At 36.2% G+C, this 19,638-nt stretch overlaps 1 protein-coding gene across 4 annotated transcripts in view; it reads left to right on the top strand.

Annotated features, from left to right (window-relative positions):
* The first annotated feature begins 7,164 nt into the window (after window positions 1-7,164).
* LOC141556902 (proton-coupled amino acid transporter 1-like) overlaps window positions 7,165-19,638 on the top strand; it is a 59,087-nt gene continuing 46,613 nt past the window's right edge. Inside the window, exons 1-3 of one of the 4 annotated variants that reach the window (XM_074291839.1) lie at window positions 7,180-7,319; window positions 7,700-7,907; window positions 8,511-8,664. In XM_074291839.1, coding sequence (XP_074147940.1) covers window positions 8,516-8,664 — 149 coding nt within the window. In that variant the 5' untranslated portion in view covers window positions 7,180-7,319; window positions 7,700-7,907; window positions 8,511-8,515. Of the gene's footprint in view, window positions 7,320-7,699; window positions 7,908-8,510; window positions 8,665-19,638 lie in introns of all 4 variants that reach the window. The other 3 variants (XM_074291840.1, XM_074291838.1, XM_074291841.1) reach the window with 3 other exon arrangements.

Raw genomic sequence — 19,638 nt, 5'->3', positions numbered from 1 at the left:
TGAATTAAAGACATACTTGAAGCAAATACATTATCTATTTCTATTCTTTTCTATTTATTTACTATTTCTATTTCTATTATTTACTATTTCATTTCTATTATTTACTATTCAACAAGTACTTTGGTATTGATAAAACATCACAATTATTTATAATTCTGTTGATATTGATATTGATAAACATTTTTGTGCATGAGGATTTATCTTTTTTAACCACTCAAATATTTGGTTTGCTATGCTATCAGCATCAATTCCAGGGACACTACTTTTTGCACTATTTTCTGCCAAGGCAGCTAATTCAGATATAATCTGTACATTCTAGGAGTTTGTACTCCATTTTGTGGCAGGAAGAAGTGGGTGGGAGGGAGAGATAGAATTTATGCCTAATTAGAGAATGAGACTTCATGTGGTATAGGAAATGGAAAGTTGGCCTTGGACTCAATAATATTCAAGCTCTGACTACTAGTAGTAACTACGAAAGAATAACAATCCCTCAGTGCATCTAGACAACTCTAGATGCTGATAAATTAGATCTATGATCTAATACAGGATTTATGATGCCAGGGTTCCACTCAGAGATTTTCCCCACATTGATGAACTTACACATTCATAAAATTACTCCCCCTTTCCCTTCTTTATTGACTCCCCCATTCCCAACAAAGAAGGATAAACTAAATTCCAAAGGGTGATGTAGATAACAGGTGCTATATAAGATTTCAGAGAAGAGAGAAATGGTTAAGAATGATAGTGGTCAAAGAATGCTTCATTGAGGAAGAGAGACTTAAGCTAAAGACCCAAAGAATGAGTGGTATTTGATTTAACATTGAGATTTGGGCAAAAATCATATAAAAACAAAAGCAAAGATGGGAATAGTGGCTTCATATCTTCAAACTTGATAAGATCAGCTTAGTTGCAAGGAAGAGCTTATATTGCGGAGAGATAGCATGATGGACTGAACGTTAGTATGATCTGAGTTTTAGGTCCAACTCTGTTATTAACTTCTGACATTATGATCCTGAATAAGTCACTTTCCTTCTTTCCTCGCCTAAAAAAAACTAAGATACTTTATGGCCTCATTTGTCTTTCACTGATCAATTCCCTATGTGTTATCTCCTTTTTAAAGAATGAAAGCTGTTTGAGAACAGTGATTATCTTTTATCTCTGGATACTCAGCTCTTAGCATAGTTCCTGAAATTTAGTTAAGTGCTTAATAAATTCAGAACTTGATCTCTCATTATTCATTCATTATTTCTAAGGTCTTTTCCGTCTCTGTGATTCTATCAAAGTGCTCAGTAAACATTGGGATGAATGAGTAGGAAAAATAGATAGGTTTCCTTAGGGGATCTAGATACCAGGCTGAAAAGCTTGAACTTTATTCTATGAGCAATGAGGCATTATGTGCACAGATTTGAACAGGAAAGTGATACAGTAAAATCAGGGTGAATGGTGACTTGGAGAGATCGTCTTGGGGTAACGAGACTATTTAGCCAGCTATTGCAGGCTTGCAGTGCTAAGCACTAGGATTAGGATGGAGGAAAGAGAAGGGGAGAGAAATGGACAAATGTGAAAGATGGGGATGAAGGATCAAGAAATGAGATGTGACTGGGGGATATACATTGGAAGAAAAGAGCATATTGAGGAACAGGTGGATGGGTGAAAAGGAGAAAAGATACCTGGGGAATGTATTTATAGAATTGTTCATTCCACAGATATTTATTGAATATGTGTAAGTCAATGAAGAATAAAGCATGGTCTCTGCCCTTGTGTTCATAATAAGGAGCCCATATAGTATAATAAGCAAAAAATCAACTTGAATTCAGGAGACCTAGTTCCATATCACAAAATTTCAGAGTTGGAAAGAATATCTAAAGTCATTTAGTGTAATTTATAGAAGAAGGTAGTAAACTGAATAATACTCAACAAGTAAATATCCAATTTTTGCTTGTTAACCTCTAGTGAGAGAGAACATTTTATACCCTGAATCAACTCATCCCACTTTTGGAAAGCTCTGAAACCATAAGAGAGCTCTAGGAATTTGTCTTTCATATCAATCCTAAATTTTCCCCTTTACAACTTCCTAGTTCTGCCCTCTGGAACCAAGTAGTACAAATTTCTCTCTTCTGACCAGAGAGTCCGTCAGATACGTAGATCTAGAACTAGAAGACATTCCAGAAGTCAAAAAATGATGTCAAACTCAAATAGAAAGGAACCTATTAAACCATCTCCAAGCATCCCAGCAGCTGTATAGTGATTTGTAAAATTATCTATATTCTCTTGTATTTTGTTAAATAGTTTCCAATTGTGTTTTGATTCAAGTCATGCTAGGAGAGTTGCAGGCTGCAGGTTGCCCATAGGTCTCATGTTTAACATTTGCTGATCTAAACCATACTCTTCATTTAATTCATTCATTTATTTGTTTCTTCATTTATGTCTTGGGTTTTTGTTTTGATTTTTTTAGGAGGGTTTTGAGACCCTATCTTGCCAGATTGGAAATGCAGTGGCTATTCATGGTCCCAACCTTACCATTGATCACCACAGGAGTTTTGACTTGATTCATTTCTGATTTGAATCTTTTTGCCTCTCTTTAGGCAGATTGCTTCCCCCTCCTCCCAAACCTGAGTCCACAAATTAGTGCAAGGGAATGGTTTTCACCCACTGAAGCTCAAAACTCCTGAGCTCAATCAGTCTACTACCCTCAGTCTCCTTGGTAGCAGGTATTACTGGTGTGCACAATTATGCCACGTTTAACCTCTTTATCTTACAGATAAAGAAACTGAGTCCCAAATAGGTGAGATATTGTTTGTGTAAATAGCATAAGAAGAGAGATGTGAACTTAGATCCTCTGAACACATATCCAGTTATCATTCCATGGTACTTTATTGCCTCTTCCCTCAGTCGAAGACAAAATTTATGTCCTTTTCTCTAGGTTAAATAGCTCTAGTTCCTTCAACCAAAGATGAACTAAAGCATCAAACTGATTAACTGAACTTCATTTGTCTCTTCTCTTTTAGAGAAGAATTTGCTAACAAAACTGGGAATAATTATATTTGCACTAAATGCCTCCCAGAATTGTAGTGGAAGAAAGTTCTTTGCAACTCTTTAGTTACTATAGAAATAGGAGGAGGGAGGAATTATAAATGCTATCACTAGGACTCTACTGATATCATGCCCTGTGAATGCTTTAGGGCTCTCAAAGGCCATGCCAAGTAAGAGCAAATTTGGTTAATTTTTTTTTTACTAATCACAAAGACTTTAAATTAAAAATCTAGTGGTGTCTTGAGGGTCTGCTATCCAAAAACTAAAAGAAGAGAGTTCTTTGGCTACAAAAATTCATAAGGAGCTGTCTACTAAGGCATGAAGGAATTTTAATTTGATTTGGTGGAGGAAAGTCATTACTTTGATTAAAATCACAAATCTTTTTAAGTTTGAAAGAAAAGAAGCTATGAATAAATAAGCAGAAGTAAAAATAAAAGCAGGGTGCTATAAAAGCTAAAAGAGATATTATTCCCATTTGTCCCACTTTTAGTTTTGCCAAGTGCCTAAACAACATTTTTTTCATCAGATGCTCACAAAAATTCCATTAGGTATTTCCACTTTTTTGCTTGATTTCTTTCTTGTGTTTTTTTTTTTTTATTTTGGTCTGATTTTTTGTTGTACAACATGATAAATATGGAAATATGTTTAAAAGGATAGCATATATTTAACTTGTATCAGATTGCTTGCTTCTTGGGGATGGGAGAAAAATTTGGAATACAAAGTTTTACAAAATGAATGTTGAAAACTATCTTTACATGTATTTGGAAAAATAAAATACTATTGAGAAAAAAAAAAACACGCAAAATAGTCCATGAACAGGTAATGTAGGACTAGCTCCAGAGTCAGAGGTCCTGAAAATCTCACCTCTAAAAGTTATAACTTTAGTAAACAGATAACTAACCTCCCTGGACCTTAGTTTCTTCATCTGTCAAATGTGGAAGGTTCCCTAGAAATCCTTTTAATCTTTTCTAGTTCTAAATCAATTAGCTTGCAGTCTATTTTACAGTCAAAGATACTGAAACTCAGAGAGTAACTTGTCCAAGATCACATAACTAATAGGTGCTGGTTTCAGAATTCAAACCCAGCCCTACATCCAATGCTTTTTTTCCCATTGATCAACACCTTTAAATCATCTATCTTGCTCTCTGCCTTTCCCATCCTCCTCTTATTCTGCTCCACTTTACCCCTTCTCACCTAACCAAACCCACTCTTTAAGATTTCCACTTTGTTCTGGGATCAATCATCAAATCAATTTTATTATCTTTGTTCCTATTGAAAAGGCAAGCCAATTGATTGCTCTACTTATCAATTCACTATTCTCATGATTCTCTAGAAATTTTTTTCTCTGGTAAGCTTTACCATACTTGTGCTGTCCTCTCCCTAGATAAGAACTATTAGTTCAGTACCTGGGACATAGTAAGCACTTGTTAAATGTCTCATTAATTTTCTCTAAAGCTTATATGAAAACTTAGATTTCGACTCTCATGTGCTTCATACAGTGGTTGGAGTCATGCCTGGCACAAATTTATTAACTGACTGGGTCCAACTCAAACCAGCTTGTGAGAAATTTGTTAAATTTTTAGTGTGAGCATTTACCTTGGAAATTGTCAAATCTACAAATCAGGGCTTGATTGATTGTTTTGTTGATCATTTTAATTTAAAATAAAATGTTAATAATGAAAATTAAATAACCTACTTGTTAAATATTTGCCAGTACACCATATCTTTCAATATCATAGTGATAAAAAATCTGAAGGAATTTTAGCAATAGCTCCAGTAATACCATTAGGAATATCACTTGGACCTCACTGAGGTGAGGCAGAGATTATAGAATTATTTTATCCCCTGTCTTAACTTGGTCCACAGCATTTCCACATCTGATTGAAGAGTGCTACAGAAGAATGGTGAAGATGGGAAAAGTACCATGAGGACAACTTAGACATATATCTTGATTTTGAAAAAGAGAGAAATATGGGAGTCCATGCTTATAGATTGATGATATAGCTAGAAAAAATAACAAAATTAATCTGGAAGAACAAAATGTGAAGAATATAAAGGGAATGAGTGGGAAGGGGGAATTATAAAGAAAAATGGCCTAGTAATAATATCAGACCTCAAACTATATTATAAAGCAGTAATTATCAAAACTATCTGGTGTGGGCCAAGAAATAGAATGCTGGATCAATGGAATAGACTTGATACACAAGATACAGTAGTCAATGCTTATAATAACAGTATTTGATAAGCTCAAACTCCCCAACTTTGGGGATAAGATTCAATATTTAACAAAAACTGTTTGGAAAACTGGAAACCAATAAGATATAAGTAGGTACAGACTAACATGTAGACCAATATCACACACTATATATCATAAGTTCTAAATGGGGGCATGATTTAGACATAAAAGGTGACACTATAAGCAAATTAGGAGAGCAAGGAATAGTTTACCTGTTAGATGTATGGGAAGGGGAGAAATTCACAACCCAAACAAAAGATAAAGAGCAAAACAAAATGCAAAATATATTAATTTTGATTACATTAGATTAAAAAGCTTTTTACAAACAAAACCAATGCAAACAAGATTAAAAGGAAAGTAGAAAACTGGGAAATAATCTTTACAAATGTCTCTGATAAAAACAATAACCCTGATTCAGAGATCCTCTATATCTAACTCCAACCAATCTTTCTAGCCTTCTTATATAATATTCTCCTTGGTGCACTCCAAATTGTAATCCTACTAGACCATTCTAGGTCAATCAGTTAATAAACATTTATTAAGAATCTACAACATGCCATGTACTGGCTAAACACTGCTAGTATAAAAAGAGGCAAAAGACAGTTTCTAGCCTCAAGCAGCTCATGTTCTAAAGAGAGAGATAAGTGAGAAACTATCATACCAATAATCTATACACAAAACAAATAGGAAATTAAAAGAAGGAAGATATTAGAGTTAAGAAGGGTTAGAAAAGGTTTCTTGTAGAAGACAGAATTTTACTTAGAACTTAAAGGAAACCAGGAGGCAGAGATGCAGAGCAATAGCACTACAGACATAGAATGGATAGCTAAAGAAAATAACCAGACCTGTGGAAGGTCAGTGTCACTGAATCAAAGAATATGTGTTGGAGAGTAAGATGTAAAAGAGTGAATTAAATTAGTAAGGACTTTGACATAGTTTTTTTGTTTTTGTTGTGTTGTTGGTTGTTTGCTGGGGTTTTTTTTCCCTTTTGATCTGACTTTGAATATCAAACAGAGGATTTTTGTATTTGATTCTAGAAGTGATAGGGAATGTCCCCTATTTTTGTCCTGCCCTCTGTCATATCTTTACCTTTGCTCACTCTGTCCTCAATAACCTGAAATGTACTCCTGTCCCCATTTCTGCTTACTGATACGCTTTTCCTTCAAAGTCCAATTCCAGAGCCTGAAGCCTTCCCTGGCCCCTTAGGGTAAGTATAATTGTTCTCTGAAGTTTCTCCTTGAGCTTCTCAAAATTCTTGTTGCATAAAATGGATGCCTTCTTTGCATTCACTCTTTTATATTCCAATTGTGTCTGTGCATTTCTTTCACTGCCTTTAACATCTTGGCAGCAGAGGCTATAACTTATTAAGTTTTGGATCTGAAGGTGATCCACATGTGTAAGGGACTGTATAAGAAAGATCTAGTTAGTTGATATCTAAGGTCCCTTTTGGAAAGCTAGGTGGCACAGTGGATAGAGTGCTGGGCCTGGAAGTAGGAAGACCCATCTTTCCTGAATTCAAAACTAGCTTTAAATATTCTCTAGCTGTGTGACTTTGGGCAAGTCATTTCAGCCTGTTTGCTTGCCTCAGTTTTCTCATCTGTAAAATTAACTGGAAATGGAAATGGCAAACCACTCTAGTATCTCTGTCTAGAAAATCCTAGATGGGGACGTGACTAAAAAACAACTGAACAAGTCCCTTTCACCTTCAAAGTCTTTGACTTCATTTTGCTATAAAGTTGAAAAGGGAGGGGGCAAATGATGAAGTTTAAGCTTTGATCACCATGCAGTAAATTCCCTTTCCCCTATGGGGTTTGTCTTTCATCCCAGGCTCTCACAGTCCTATTGGCTATGGCAGTGACCATTGTGAGGTGTCTCAGAGTTCTCTCCCCAGAGATGGAAGGCTACTATGAGGCAGACAAGTGGGATTCACTCCAGACTACTGAGTCTGGGCAGGAGCCCAGGTATCAGCACTCCCAAGTCCAATCAGGGCTTTCCTGGGAAAGTGTTAGGAGTAGCCAAAAGTTTGAGAGGGGGAATGCACCTTCAAGAGGTAAGCTGAATCTTATTAAACCTCCGAACCTCCGAAGAGTTTCATGGGCACAATCCCAACAGGCTTAGGCAGAGCATCAAGACAGTCTCTACAAAGTTAGCCATTGATTTCCACTGTCCATTACCCTTTAATAATTATTTCCAGGTACTGTAGTTATAGCCTTCCTGGAATTTACCAAAAAATATTTCAAAGGTATTTATTATCACATACTGTTAGGTAGCTCTGGTGAGCTGTGGGTAAGGAAGATAGCCCCTGCTTGCAAATACCCTGAGGAGTGCAAATACCCTGAGGAGAACTACAAATTCTTTGTTTCGCTAAGAAACAATCAGAAATCAGATAAGAGTATGGAGACCAGAGCACCTAGGTTGCCATTTTTTTAGGTGCTGTACCATCTACTCAAACTGCCGCTGTAGAATTGATGGCCTGGGAAGGAGGGAGGAAAAAAAAAGAGAGAAGAAGAAAGTTTCAAACATCCTATGAAACACCTTCACAGCAGATCAGAATGGTTTCTGGCACCCAGAGTTTCTGAAAGTCTTTTCCTTTGTCTCTGTCTTTATGTACTCTTGGATCATGTGTGCCATTAAAAAGGCAAGTGTACTATAAATTATGTTACTACTTCTAAGGACTTGAATTCAGTGAACACCACATGATTTGGGTGATGAAGTCCTGTGTCCCAAATTCCATGACAAGTGTGTCCCTGACCAAGTCTTTTGAACATCCCTGCTACACTTAATCTTAGGGTACAGCCAATGGAGTACAGGAACAAGAGGCCTGTATACTGTAGGCAGAGCTTTGGTCTAAATTTCCTCTGCCACTTACTGTCATTTCATTTCCTTTCTGTGCCCCAATTTTATTGTCTATAACATAGCAATATATTTATACTGTATCTCCAGAGCTGAGAAGCTAGGCAGAGCTGCAGATGGAGTGCTGGGCCTGGAATCAGGAAAATGTGGTTCTCATCCTGTCTAACTGGGTGACCCTGGGGAAATCACTTAATCCCATTTCTCTTAGTTTCCTCATCTGTAAGACAGGGTAGATAAGGAATCACTCCAATATCTTTACCAAGAAAACCCTAAATGGGATCAAGAAGAGTTGAACATAACTGAAATGACTGCACAGTAAAACCTCTAAATTTTATTGTAAGGAAAGCACTTTGTAGCCCATAAGCCTATTATAATCCTGTTTCCACAGCCATCATGTCCTCTAAGCTGCTGCTCAGTAGAGGGTCCAGCTCTGATGACACTGACTCTGGAGTTAAGATAAACCTAAAGAAGATCATTTGTAGTGTGACCAGCTTTAAAAAATCAGATTCCTTCCACTGGACCAGAGAATCCAGAAATTTAACGTGAGTAAATTCTCCCATGTTCATTGTGATACTTGAAGGAGATGTGCTTGGATCATTGGAGATTGCTTAATACTAACTCAGAATAACATAAGCTCCTTGAGGTCAAGGGGTTTTTTTGTTTTGTCTTTGCTTCTATGGGATTATTTATCATTATCATCATAATTATCATTTACATAGTAGAGAACTTCACAAATATTATCTCATTATCCCTGAAATAAGGCAGGGAGATAAGATCCTATAACATGGGAATAGCATATTTATAGTCTACCTTCAAAGCTGGGCAGCTAGGGAGAGCTGCAGATTGAGTGCTGGGCCTGGAATCAGGAAAATATGAGTTCTCATTCCATTTTACAAGTTAGGAAACTGAGTCAGACAGTGTTAAATGTCTTGCCCACAGTTACACAGTCAGTAAGTGTCTAAAGCCATCTTTAAAGTTAGGTCTTCTTGACTCTAAGCTCAGTGCTCTCAGATTCACTAACTGTGGATATCTTGCTATTTGTTGGATTGAATTGAATCTAGTGAAACAGACAAACAAGAACAAAAACAAAAACACCCCAAAGATTGTCAAAATCATAAAGTTCTATTATTTTCAAGTACCTTCATCTTTCTGGACTTCAATTTGAAACAAAATGAGGACAATAAAGCTTGCACTCTTTGGGTTGTGAAAGAACTGTTTTTTAAATTGTAAAGTACTCCAAAAATGTAAACAACTACTTCTTTTTTCTCTTCTTTTGGTATAGCACTGTAAGATGAGTAACTAGTAAGTTCTTTTTATATATAGGAAAACTGAGATGGGGGAACAAGGTGCTAGAGGCTAAGCCAAGATTAGAATTCCTTTCCCTCAAGTAGCGGTTCTGTGTCTGGACTTGTTTTATCTGACTGTACTAAACCTTAAAGATCATGTGGGTGTCAAAAGGAGCAAAAGAATTTTTAAACTTCAGAACACAATCACAAACACAAATACATGTATAAAAGTGTCTCCCTTTTTGTGTCATCTCCCTTGGTTTAAAGGGGTGGAGAGACTTAAAATAAATGAATGAAAGAGAAAAAAAATTAACCATTTAGTAACCATTTAATCACTTAACATCAAGATTCCACAATCACCCAAAGGTTATTCCTTATTCCTTATGACACTGATGTCCTGTGAGTTGAGAAATGTGGATGGATTTTGATTCCAAGATACTTCTGAGTTCTTCTCTTGACCTTTTGAAACTCCTGAGGTTGGTATGGTTTCTCATCAGATACCATGAGCCAAGGAGTTACCAAATTAATGCAGAAAGAGAATGTCATAATGGGTAGTTTTTGAATGCTTCTTCAGCTAATAGCCTCCTCTTCAATACATGTTTAGCAGATTAGGTCTCCTCCTTACATGTTTCACAATCTCTCCTTTCTCCATCATCATGATTTTCCTGGCAACAAGCTCCCCAGGTTCTCCACACAGAAAGAAGCCATCCCAGACACTCTACATGTACTCCAGATTTTTGTTACATGTGATTGGCACTAGAGATATAAAAACATGAGTGAATGAGTCCTTTCCCTCAAGAAACTTATATTCTAAAGGAAAGAAAGCAAATGTGTGAAACTGGTGACCAAGAAGGAGAATTTGGGGCTAAAGTATTACAAAAATGGTTAAAAGAACATTGAGTAGTTATTGTCCCATTCTTTCCAACAACAATAATAGTATTAATTTGATGACTCTTCTCAGAACATGAGACGAAAACTGTTAGAATTCTGAGTACAGTGCAGTAGTCTTCTTTTACCCTACCTTTATATGTACTCTTTGACCTGGTGATGTTGTCTTTCTTGAATATGATTATTATATAAATAAGACATTTTGTCTCTTGGCTCTGGACAATTTCTTGGGCTGTGCTCCATGCCTTTTTTCCTCATTTCCCTTACTGGCTTCCCTGGCTTCCTTTTAAGATCCAACTAAAATCCCATATTCTAATGGAAGCTTTTCCCAAACCAACTTTATTCTAGTGTTCTCCACATTTTAATTGTTTCCGGTTTAGCCTATATACAGCTTATTTGTACATATTTATTTGCTTGTCTCTTCCATTAGATTAGGGCTGGGACTATCTTTTGACTCTTTTTGTATCCCCAATGCTTAACATTTGTTATGTTGCCATTTGGCACATAATAGGCCCTGAATAAATGTATATGTATTGATTGGCTGAATTTTGCAAAAGCAGTACAGAGGATAGAGTACCTAGGGTATCTGGTTGGATGATAGCTTAAGTATGCTCTAGATCTTGCTAAATAGAGGTTTAAGTGAATTTACATTCATTCACACATCATTAGTTTCACTCATAATCAGAAAGGCGGTCAAACTGAATGGAAAATTCTCCTAGGAGAAGACAGGAGAGATATGGTCGTTGCAAATACATGATCATTTCCTATGTAATCTAATATAATTAGCTAGGTGTATTCCATCTTAGATTGGATCTTGAGTTTCTGGTTCACTTGTACTTACTTAGTTTGAATCCTAGGAATTTATACTTATCAAGATGTGCATCCCATTGCTCATGACACTGACAGATTCAAACAATGGAAAATGAAAAAACAAACATTTAATTATAATATAAATCAAGAAAAATAATCTATCACATTCCCATAACATCACAACATCCCTTCCCTTTTCTTCCAGTGTAATCTGAGATTCTTCCAAACTCATGACTCCTTGATAGAATTACAAATTCAGTCTTTGTAACCAGAGGGTATTCTTGGATGATCGCAAAGCTGAAAATTTCAGAGAAAATATGCTTCTGTTCCTAGGATAGCCTCTCTTGTTGTCTGTCTTTCAAATTTGCCTCTTTTTTATATGGCTCCAAGTCATACTATTTCCATGTGGGTCCTGATACTTATCTTTCAATCAGTTTATCATAGCTATACCTGAAAAAGTTAAGTCTGATCAGTCTAGTACTGCGACACATTGCCTTCATCACTCTCACATCCAGTCTTTCTCTTCTCCTTACAATGACACATTGATGTGTGCCCACATCAAATTAAAGTTTGCTACAAGGGGGCATCCATAAAATTTTATTGTTTAGATAAATGGAAGACAGTGCTGGTGATGTGAAGGTCATGAGATGCACAAGGATTCAGTAGAAAGTGACCATTGCTATTGCTGTTTCTGACTCCATTTACCCCAAGGATTCTCTGCCATGTCTGCTAGTCTATGAATACTCTAGCATTAATGCTACACAGAATTATAAGCTTGTCTTCTTTTGGCACACTGATGAAGAGAGTTTCCAAGTCTTCATAAAATTTTTCGTTGACTTTACAAGGCATTGTCATAGTGGGACATATGTACTGATCATGGTGACATGGCACTTACCTGAAAGTGTTAATCATATTTTCATGTATCTGTTATTCACTCCTTTTGATATCTATGTGAGCTTGTTAATTCGATAAGTTTTGATTTCACAGTGTTCTCCTTCATGTGGTCATTCTAGAAAAAAATGTGCTCCAATTCCAGTTTCAGTAAGCTAACCTTCATTTGCCAGCCTTGTTTCACTCAGGGTGCTGACCTCATTGTTGTTTGCCTTTGAAAGCTGGACAGTATACCAGTGCCATGTCAGAAAACTGAATTGTTTTCTTTTGAATTGTCTTAGGAAGATTCTAAAGATCATCCAACAAGATAAGATACCAAATATTAAGATCCTTTCTCAAAACTGCCAAGTATTCAAACTCTACTGCAAAGAGTGCAACTCAAATGGGCTGGTCACATTGTTTGAATGCCAGGCATATATTTGTTTAAAAGACTATTCTACAAAGAACTCACATAAGAAAGGCAATCACATGATGGTCAGAAAAAAACTATTCAAGGACATTCTTAAAAGTATCCTTCTTCTCTGAAGAACTTTGGATTTGATTGTGTGACATGGGAGATGCTGGCAAAAGATTGCCCAGCATGGTGTGTCACATCAAAGAAATCTGTGTGCTCTATTAGTGCAGCAGAATCATAGTTTCTCAAGAGAAATGTGAAATGTACAAATTTAGAGACATCTCCACCCCAAATGTTTATATGGATTATTTGTGCCTGACTTGTGGTAGAGCATTCCAAGTTGTATTGATCTGATTAGCAATAATCAGATACACTGTACCTTGATTCCAACATAATGATGTCATTTTTTATTTATTGAAGATTTTTTATTTTCAAAACATATGCAAGGATATTTTTTCTTTTTTAAATAACTTTTTATTGACAGAGCATATGCATGGGTAATTTTTTGCAACATTATATCCCTTGCACTCACTTTTTTTCCGACTTTTCCCTTCCCTCCCTCCACCCCCTCCCCTAGATGGCAAGCAGTCTTATGCATGTTAAATATGTTATAGTATATCCTAGATACAATATATGTGTGCAGAACCATACAATTCTCTTGTTGCACAAGAAGAGTTGGATTCAGAAGGTAAAAATAACCTGGGAAGAAAAACAAAAATGCAAACAGTTTATACTCATTTCCCAGTGTTCCTTCTCTGGGTGTAGCTGATTCTGCCCATCATTGATTAATTGGAACTAAATTATATCTTCTCTTTGTCAAAGACATCCACTTCCATCAGAATACATCCTCATATAGTATCATTGTTGAAGTGTATAATGATCTCCTGGTTCTGCTCATTTCACTCAGCATCAGTTCATGTAAGTCTCTCCAGCCTCTCTGTATTCATCCTGCTGGTCATTTCTTACAGAACAGTAATATTCCATAACATTCATATACCACAATTTATCCAACCATTTTCCAATTGATGGGCATCCACTCAGTTTTCCACATTTCTGGCCACTACAAAGAGGGCTGCCACAAACATTCTTGCACATACAGGTCCCTTTCCCTCCTTTAAGATCTCTTTGGGATATAAGCCCAGTAGTAGCACTGCTGGATCAAAGGGTATGCACAGTCTGATAACTTTTTGGGCATAATTCCAGATTGCTCTCCAGAATGGCTGGATTCATTCACAGTTCCAACAATGCATCAGTGTCCCAGTTTTCCTGCATCCCCTCCAACATTCAGCATTATCTTTTCTGGTCATCTTAGCCAATCTGACAGGTGTGTAATGGTATCTCAGAGTTGTCTTAATTTGAATTTCTCTGATCAATAGTGATTTGGAACACTCTTTCATATGAGTAGAAATAGTTTCAATTTCATTATCTGAAAATTGTCTGTTCGTAAAGGATAATTTTTTCAACATTTACCCTTGAAAACCCCCCTTCCCTAGATGGCATGTAATCCAATATATGTTAAACATAGTAAATATATATGTTAAATTCAATATAGGCATACATATTTATACAATTATCTTGCTGCACAAGAAAAATTACATCAAAAAGGGAAAAAAATGAGAAAAAAATAAAATTCAAGCAAACCACAACAAAAAGAGTGAAAATACTATGTTGTGGTTCACACTCAGTTCCCACAGTCCTTTCTCTGAGTGTAGATATCTCCCTTCATCACAAGATCATTGGAATAGTCCTGAATCATTTCATTGTTGAAAAAGTCATGTTCATCAGAATTGATCATCATATAGTCTTGTTGTTGCCATGTACAATGAACTCCTGATTTTACTCATTTCACTTTTTATCAGTTCATGTAAGTCTCTCCAAGCCTCTCTGAAATCATCCTGCTGATCAATTCCTACAGAATAATGACATTCCATAGCTTTCATGTACCATAATTTATTCAGCCATTTTTCAACTGATGGGCATCCACTCAGTTTCCAGTTTTTTACCACTATAAAAAGGATTGCCACAAATATTTTTGCACATGTGGGTTCCTTTCCCTTCTTTAAGATAGTTTTAGGATATAATCCCAGTAGAAACACTGCTGGGTCAAAGGGTATGCATAGTTTGATAGTCCTTTGAGCATAATTCCAAATTGCTTTCTATAATGGCTGGATCAGTTCACAATTCCTTCAACAATGTATTAGTGTTGCAGTTTTCCCACATCCCCTCCAGTCTTCATCATTAATCTTTTCCTGTCATCTTAGCCAATCTGAGAGGTGAGTAGTTGTAAGGATGTGGTTCCCGCAAAACAAGAGAAGGGAATTGTAAGGGCCCTTTAAATGGGTGGCGCCACAGTGCAATGGGAGATTTGAGTGGCCCAGAAGTATTCTCTGTGGATATAGGATTGCCCTGTGGGTGGGATCCTGTCCATATTGAGATAGCTTCGTAATGGGTGACAGCTCTCTTGCTGGTTGGCTGTGTGTGTGACCTCAGAGGTCCTTTATAAGCCCACTGCAGACAGCAGTCGCTCTCTTTAACCTGGCTCCCTAGCCTGGGGTAGTCAAGCCAAGCTGATGGATAACCGAGAGGTAAGGAGTTTGGTAGTGAACACATGGGTCTTCAGACCAGGTGTTCACTAGGAAACCAACAAGTCAGGGCATCAAGTCAGGGCATTATGTGAGTAGGTATAATAAAGGCTTTTAAGATTACACGTGGCTGTTCTTGAACGTGCTACCGGTTATTAAACTATAGATTCAAGAGATTGTGGCTGTAGACCTTTGAAGGCCTCAGAGGAGGCAAACCAGGTAGAGTTGACACTGCAAAGGTCAGTGGTCAAAGGTACTTTGTTGGGCATAGGGCAGACTAGTAATAGTAACTGCCAGGAGGGCATGTTACAAGTAGTGATATCTCAGAGTTGTCTTAATTTGCATTTCTCTGATTAGTAGTGATTTAGAGCACTTCATATGATTAGAAATAGTTTTAATTTCTTCATCTAAAAATTATTCAAATTCTTTGACCATTTATCAATTGGAGAATGGCTTGCATTCTTATAAATTTGAGTCAATTCTCTATATATTTTAGAAATGAGACCAAAAAGGCATTGGAATTAAGAAGAGTTGGGAAAAGCTTCCAGGAAAGATGAAATTTTAGTTGGAGCTTAAAGGGAATCAAAGAGGTTAGTAGGCAGGATGTAAGAGGGAGAGCACTCCAGGCATAGGGAAAAACCAGAAAAAATAGAGCCAAGAGATGGTATATTTTGTTCATAGAAAAGCTAAAAGATCAATATCACTGGATCAAAGAATAGTTTCAGGAAAATGTGAAGAAACTGGAAAGATAGGAAAGGACTATTATGGAGAACTTTGAATGTCAACAATTTGTGTTTGATCCTGGAGTTAATATGGAGTAAATGGAGTTTATAGAACATAATCACATATTATATAAGGCAGATTAGAGAAGACAAATAGGTCTCATACAAATACAGAAATTAAATACACAATGTCAAATGTTGAAGTTTTATATAAAGTACACATTACATGTACTCCATTGGACATTGTCTGGCCCTACATATGGGACACTTCTGCATTAATTAGTGAGCCTGAAGTGTGTAGGAACTTGAATGGTGACTCACTGTCACTTTTATACCATTTACCTAAATATAATTTTTTTTTTTTAGGAATTATTTTCTTCAGTGATTTTGTAACTTTTTCCATTTAACCAAATCTATTTTTTAAGGAGTTGTTTTCTTTGGTGAATTTTTGTACCTCATTTAGCATTAAGCCAATTCTTTCTTAGTGTTATTTTCATGGTTTTTGTACCTCTATTCTCAAGCTGTTAATTCTCTTTTAAAATTTTCTTGTATTACTCTCAATTTTTTTTTCCAGATTTTCTTCTATTTTTAACTCTTCTAGGAATTTTGTTTGTTTTCTGAGTTTTTTTTTAATATCTGTTTTCACCTTATTATCTTCCAGTTTGTGTCTTGGTCTTCCCTGCCACCACATTGGCTTTCTATGGTCAAGTTCTTTTTTGTTGCTGTTTTCTCCTTTTCCCAACCTCTTCTTGACTTTGAACTTCATATTAAAGTTGCGTTCTATTTACCTGGAAGTGAGGAGACAATGTCCCAATGTTTAGACTTTTTTGTGTGGGTACTGCCATTTTCTTTTTTTTTTTAATTATACTTTATTTTTAAAATTAATTTTATAATTATAACTTTTTTTTTGATAGTACATATGCATGGGTAATTTTTTACAACATTATCTCTTGCACTCACTTCTGTTCTGAATTTTCCCTTCCTTCCCTCCACCTACTCGCCTAGATAGCAGGCAGTCCCATACATGTTAAATATGTTATAGTATATCCTAAATACCATATATATGTGCAGGACCAAACAGTTCTCTTGTTGCACAGGAACAATTGGATTCAGAAGGTAAAAACAACCTGGTAAGAAAAACAAAAATGCAAACAGTTCACCCTCATTTCCCAGTGTTCCTTCTCTGGGTGTAGCTGATTTGTCCATCATTGATCAATTGGAACTGAATTAGATCTTCTCTTTGTCAAAGATATCCACTTCCATCAGAATACATCCTCATACAGTATTGTTGTTGAAGTGTATAATGATCTCCTGGTTCTGCTCATTTCACTCAGAATCAGTTCATGTAAGTCTCCCCAGGCCTTTCTGAAATCATCCTCCTGGTCATTTCTTACAGAACAATAATATTCCATAACATTCATATACCATAATTTACCCAACCATTCTCCAATTGATGGGCATCCATTCATTTTCCAGTTTCTAGCCACTACAAAAAGGGCTGTGTGCTGCCATTTTTCAAGGCTATTTCTTATCCAAGCATTATTTGGTCTATGGGAAGAGCCCTGGGCTCTCTTGCAGCCACAAGTACTAATGCCACTCTTAGCCCTGCAGCTGTGACCATATCCCTTGCTCTCTTTTATCCACAAGTGCTAGTATTCTTTTTTGCCTTAGAACTGAGACCAGGGTTTTTGTTCCCTTATGACCAAACACAAATGCTACTCTCCATCCTGGAACAGTGACCCAAAACTCCTATGGGTAATAGAGTTGCTAATCAGGGCTAGCTGCACCGAGTGCCATCAAAAGGTCATCTATAGCCTGCTTCTGATCAGTTGTCCGACCCTCCCCCTTTACAGTCTCTAGATTGAGAGTTTCTGAAGCTATTGGTGCTGTTGCTGTTGTAGTCACCTCCAAAGCCTGTCCTGGCATAGATATGCTGTGTTCTGGACAGGCTTTCACCCTGCTGTCACAGACTTACTTGCTAACCTCCTAAATCAGGCTAAGGCTTGGAAAATGTTTCACTCTGGCCTTTTTTTTTTTTTTTTTTTTTTTTTTGGCTCTACCACTCCAAAATTATATTTGATATATTATTTTAAAGTTGTTTGGAGGACAATGTTGAAAAAATACAGCTGAGTTGCTGTTTTTAATATACAATGTTGGCTCTACTTCTCTTTATCTTTAATTCTTGATAATTCTTTGGATTTTACCAAGTGAAGGATGTTTGTCTTCTTCATATCACATCTTAGAATTTTAGGATCATTATTTACCTCCCTGGTGAGATATCATGTGACCCAAATACTTAATAAAGACTCTAAAGAATTGGCACTTGTTGATTGACACCTTACCCCCAGGTGAAAAGAGACTAACTTTTTTTTTTTTTTAAATAGCTTTTTATTTACAAAACATATGCATGGGTAATTTTTCAACATTGACCCTTGCAAAACCTTCTGTTTCAACTTTTCCCCTCCTTTCCCCTACCTCCTCCCTTAGATGGCAAGTAGTCCAATAACATGTTAAATATGTTAAAGTATATGTTAAATACAATTTATGTCTACATATTTACACATTTATCTTGCTGCTCAAGAAATATCGGATCTAGAAAGAAGGTAAAAAAACTTGAGAAGGAAAACAAAAATGCAAGCAAACAATAACAGAAAGAGTGGAAATGCTATGTAGTGGTCCACACTCATTTCCCATAGTTCTCTCTTTGGGTGTAGCTGATTCTCTTCATTATTGAACAATTGGAACTGGTTTGGATCATCGAAAAAAGACTAACTTTAACATAAAGTTCAAATCCAAGAAATAGGCTGGAGAAATGTGTAAATAACAACAACAACAACAACAACAAAAAACAAACAAACAAAAAAAAAAACTTGACCATAAAAAGCTATTTCAATGGCAAGGGAAAAAACCAAGACAACAAATCCAGAAGACAATGCAAAGCTCAAAGGAAAAGAAATGTTAATTTGACACAAACTCAACAAGAATTCTTAAAGCAATGGTTCCTAATACTAACAACAATCTTTCCCCATGCTTTCACTTTTTCTAAATCTGATACAGTCATCTTTCACTATGTCTTTATCTCACTAATTCATTTTTTCATGAAAAAAAAATTAGTAAATCTAGCAGAAACTCCTGGGGAAACTTCCACTTAAATTGATAGATATCACTGAATAGATGTAGATCATCTTTTCTTGACCTCCTTCTTACCTGAGGATCAATAATATGCACTCTTTGGATCTAACCCTGAGAAATACTAATTGTCCAGAGGATCTTAAATTTGAAAAAAATCTTGTTTTAACTCCTTTCCACTCCCAACTAGGAATAAAGCAAGAATAACTAACTATCCTCAGTTTTGGTGGAAATATTTATTGATTGGCCCTTTGAATATACAATAGTTCTGTTTTTCTTTCTCTGTCTCTGTATCCCTCTTTCTCATTTTATCTGTTTGTATGTGTCTTTCCTTCTGTGCCCTCCTCCCCTCCCACTCCCACAGTGGAAGAGAAAGGAAGAGAGGCCATGTCCAGTGCTTCACTCCAAAAAGCCTAAATAGAAACTCAAAACTAGGATTAGAAGAGAATGCTGAAGGCATCTAGCCAACCAATCCTTGAGCAAGGAATCTCCCTCTAACATCTTTGAAAGTAATGATACAGAAATGGGACTACCACTAATGGGAAATTCACTACCTCCCAAAGTAATTCATTCAAGTAGTAAGAAAACACTAATTATGAGGGAATTTTTTTTTCTATTGAACTTTTTTACCTCCCTATTTTTTTTTTCACTTTGCTTTGCCCTCTGGAAAATAAGAACGAATAAGAAAAAATAAATCTAATCCCTCTTTCTCAAAATAGCCCCTGAAATATCAAAAACAATTTCCACTTTAAATATTGCCAATTTCTTCAACATATCTTCATATATCATGGTTTCAAGCCTATTTACTATTTTC

The sequence above is a fragment of the Sminthopsis crassicaudata genome, chromosome 2, assembly GCF_048593235.1.
Source record: "Sminthopsis crassicaudata isolate SCR6 chromosome 2, ASM4859323v1, whole genome shotgun sequence".
NCBI lineage: Eukaryota > Metazoa > Chordata > Mammalia > Dasyuromorphia > Dasyuridae > Sminthopsis > Sminthopsis crassicaudata.
This window is presented reverse-complemented; position numbering and strand designations above follow the sequence as displayed.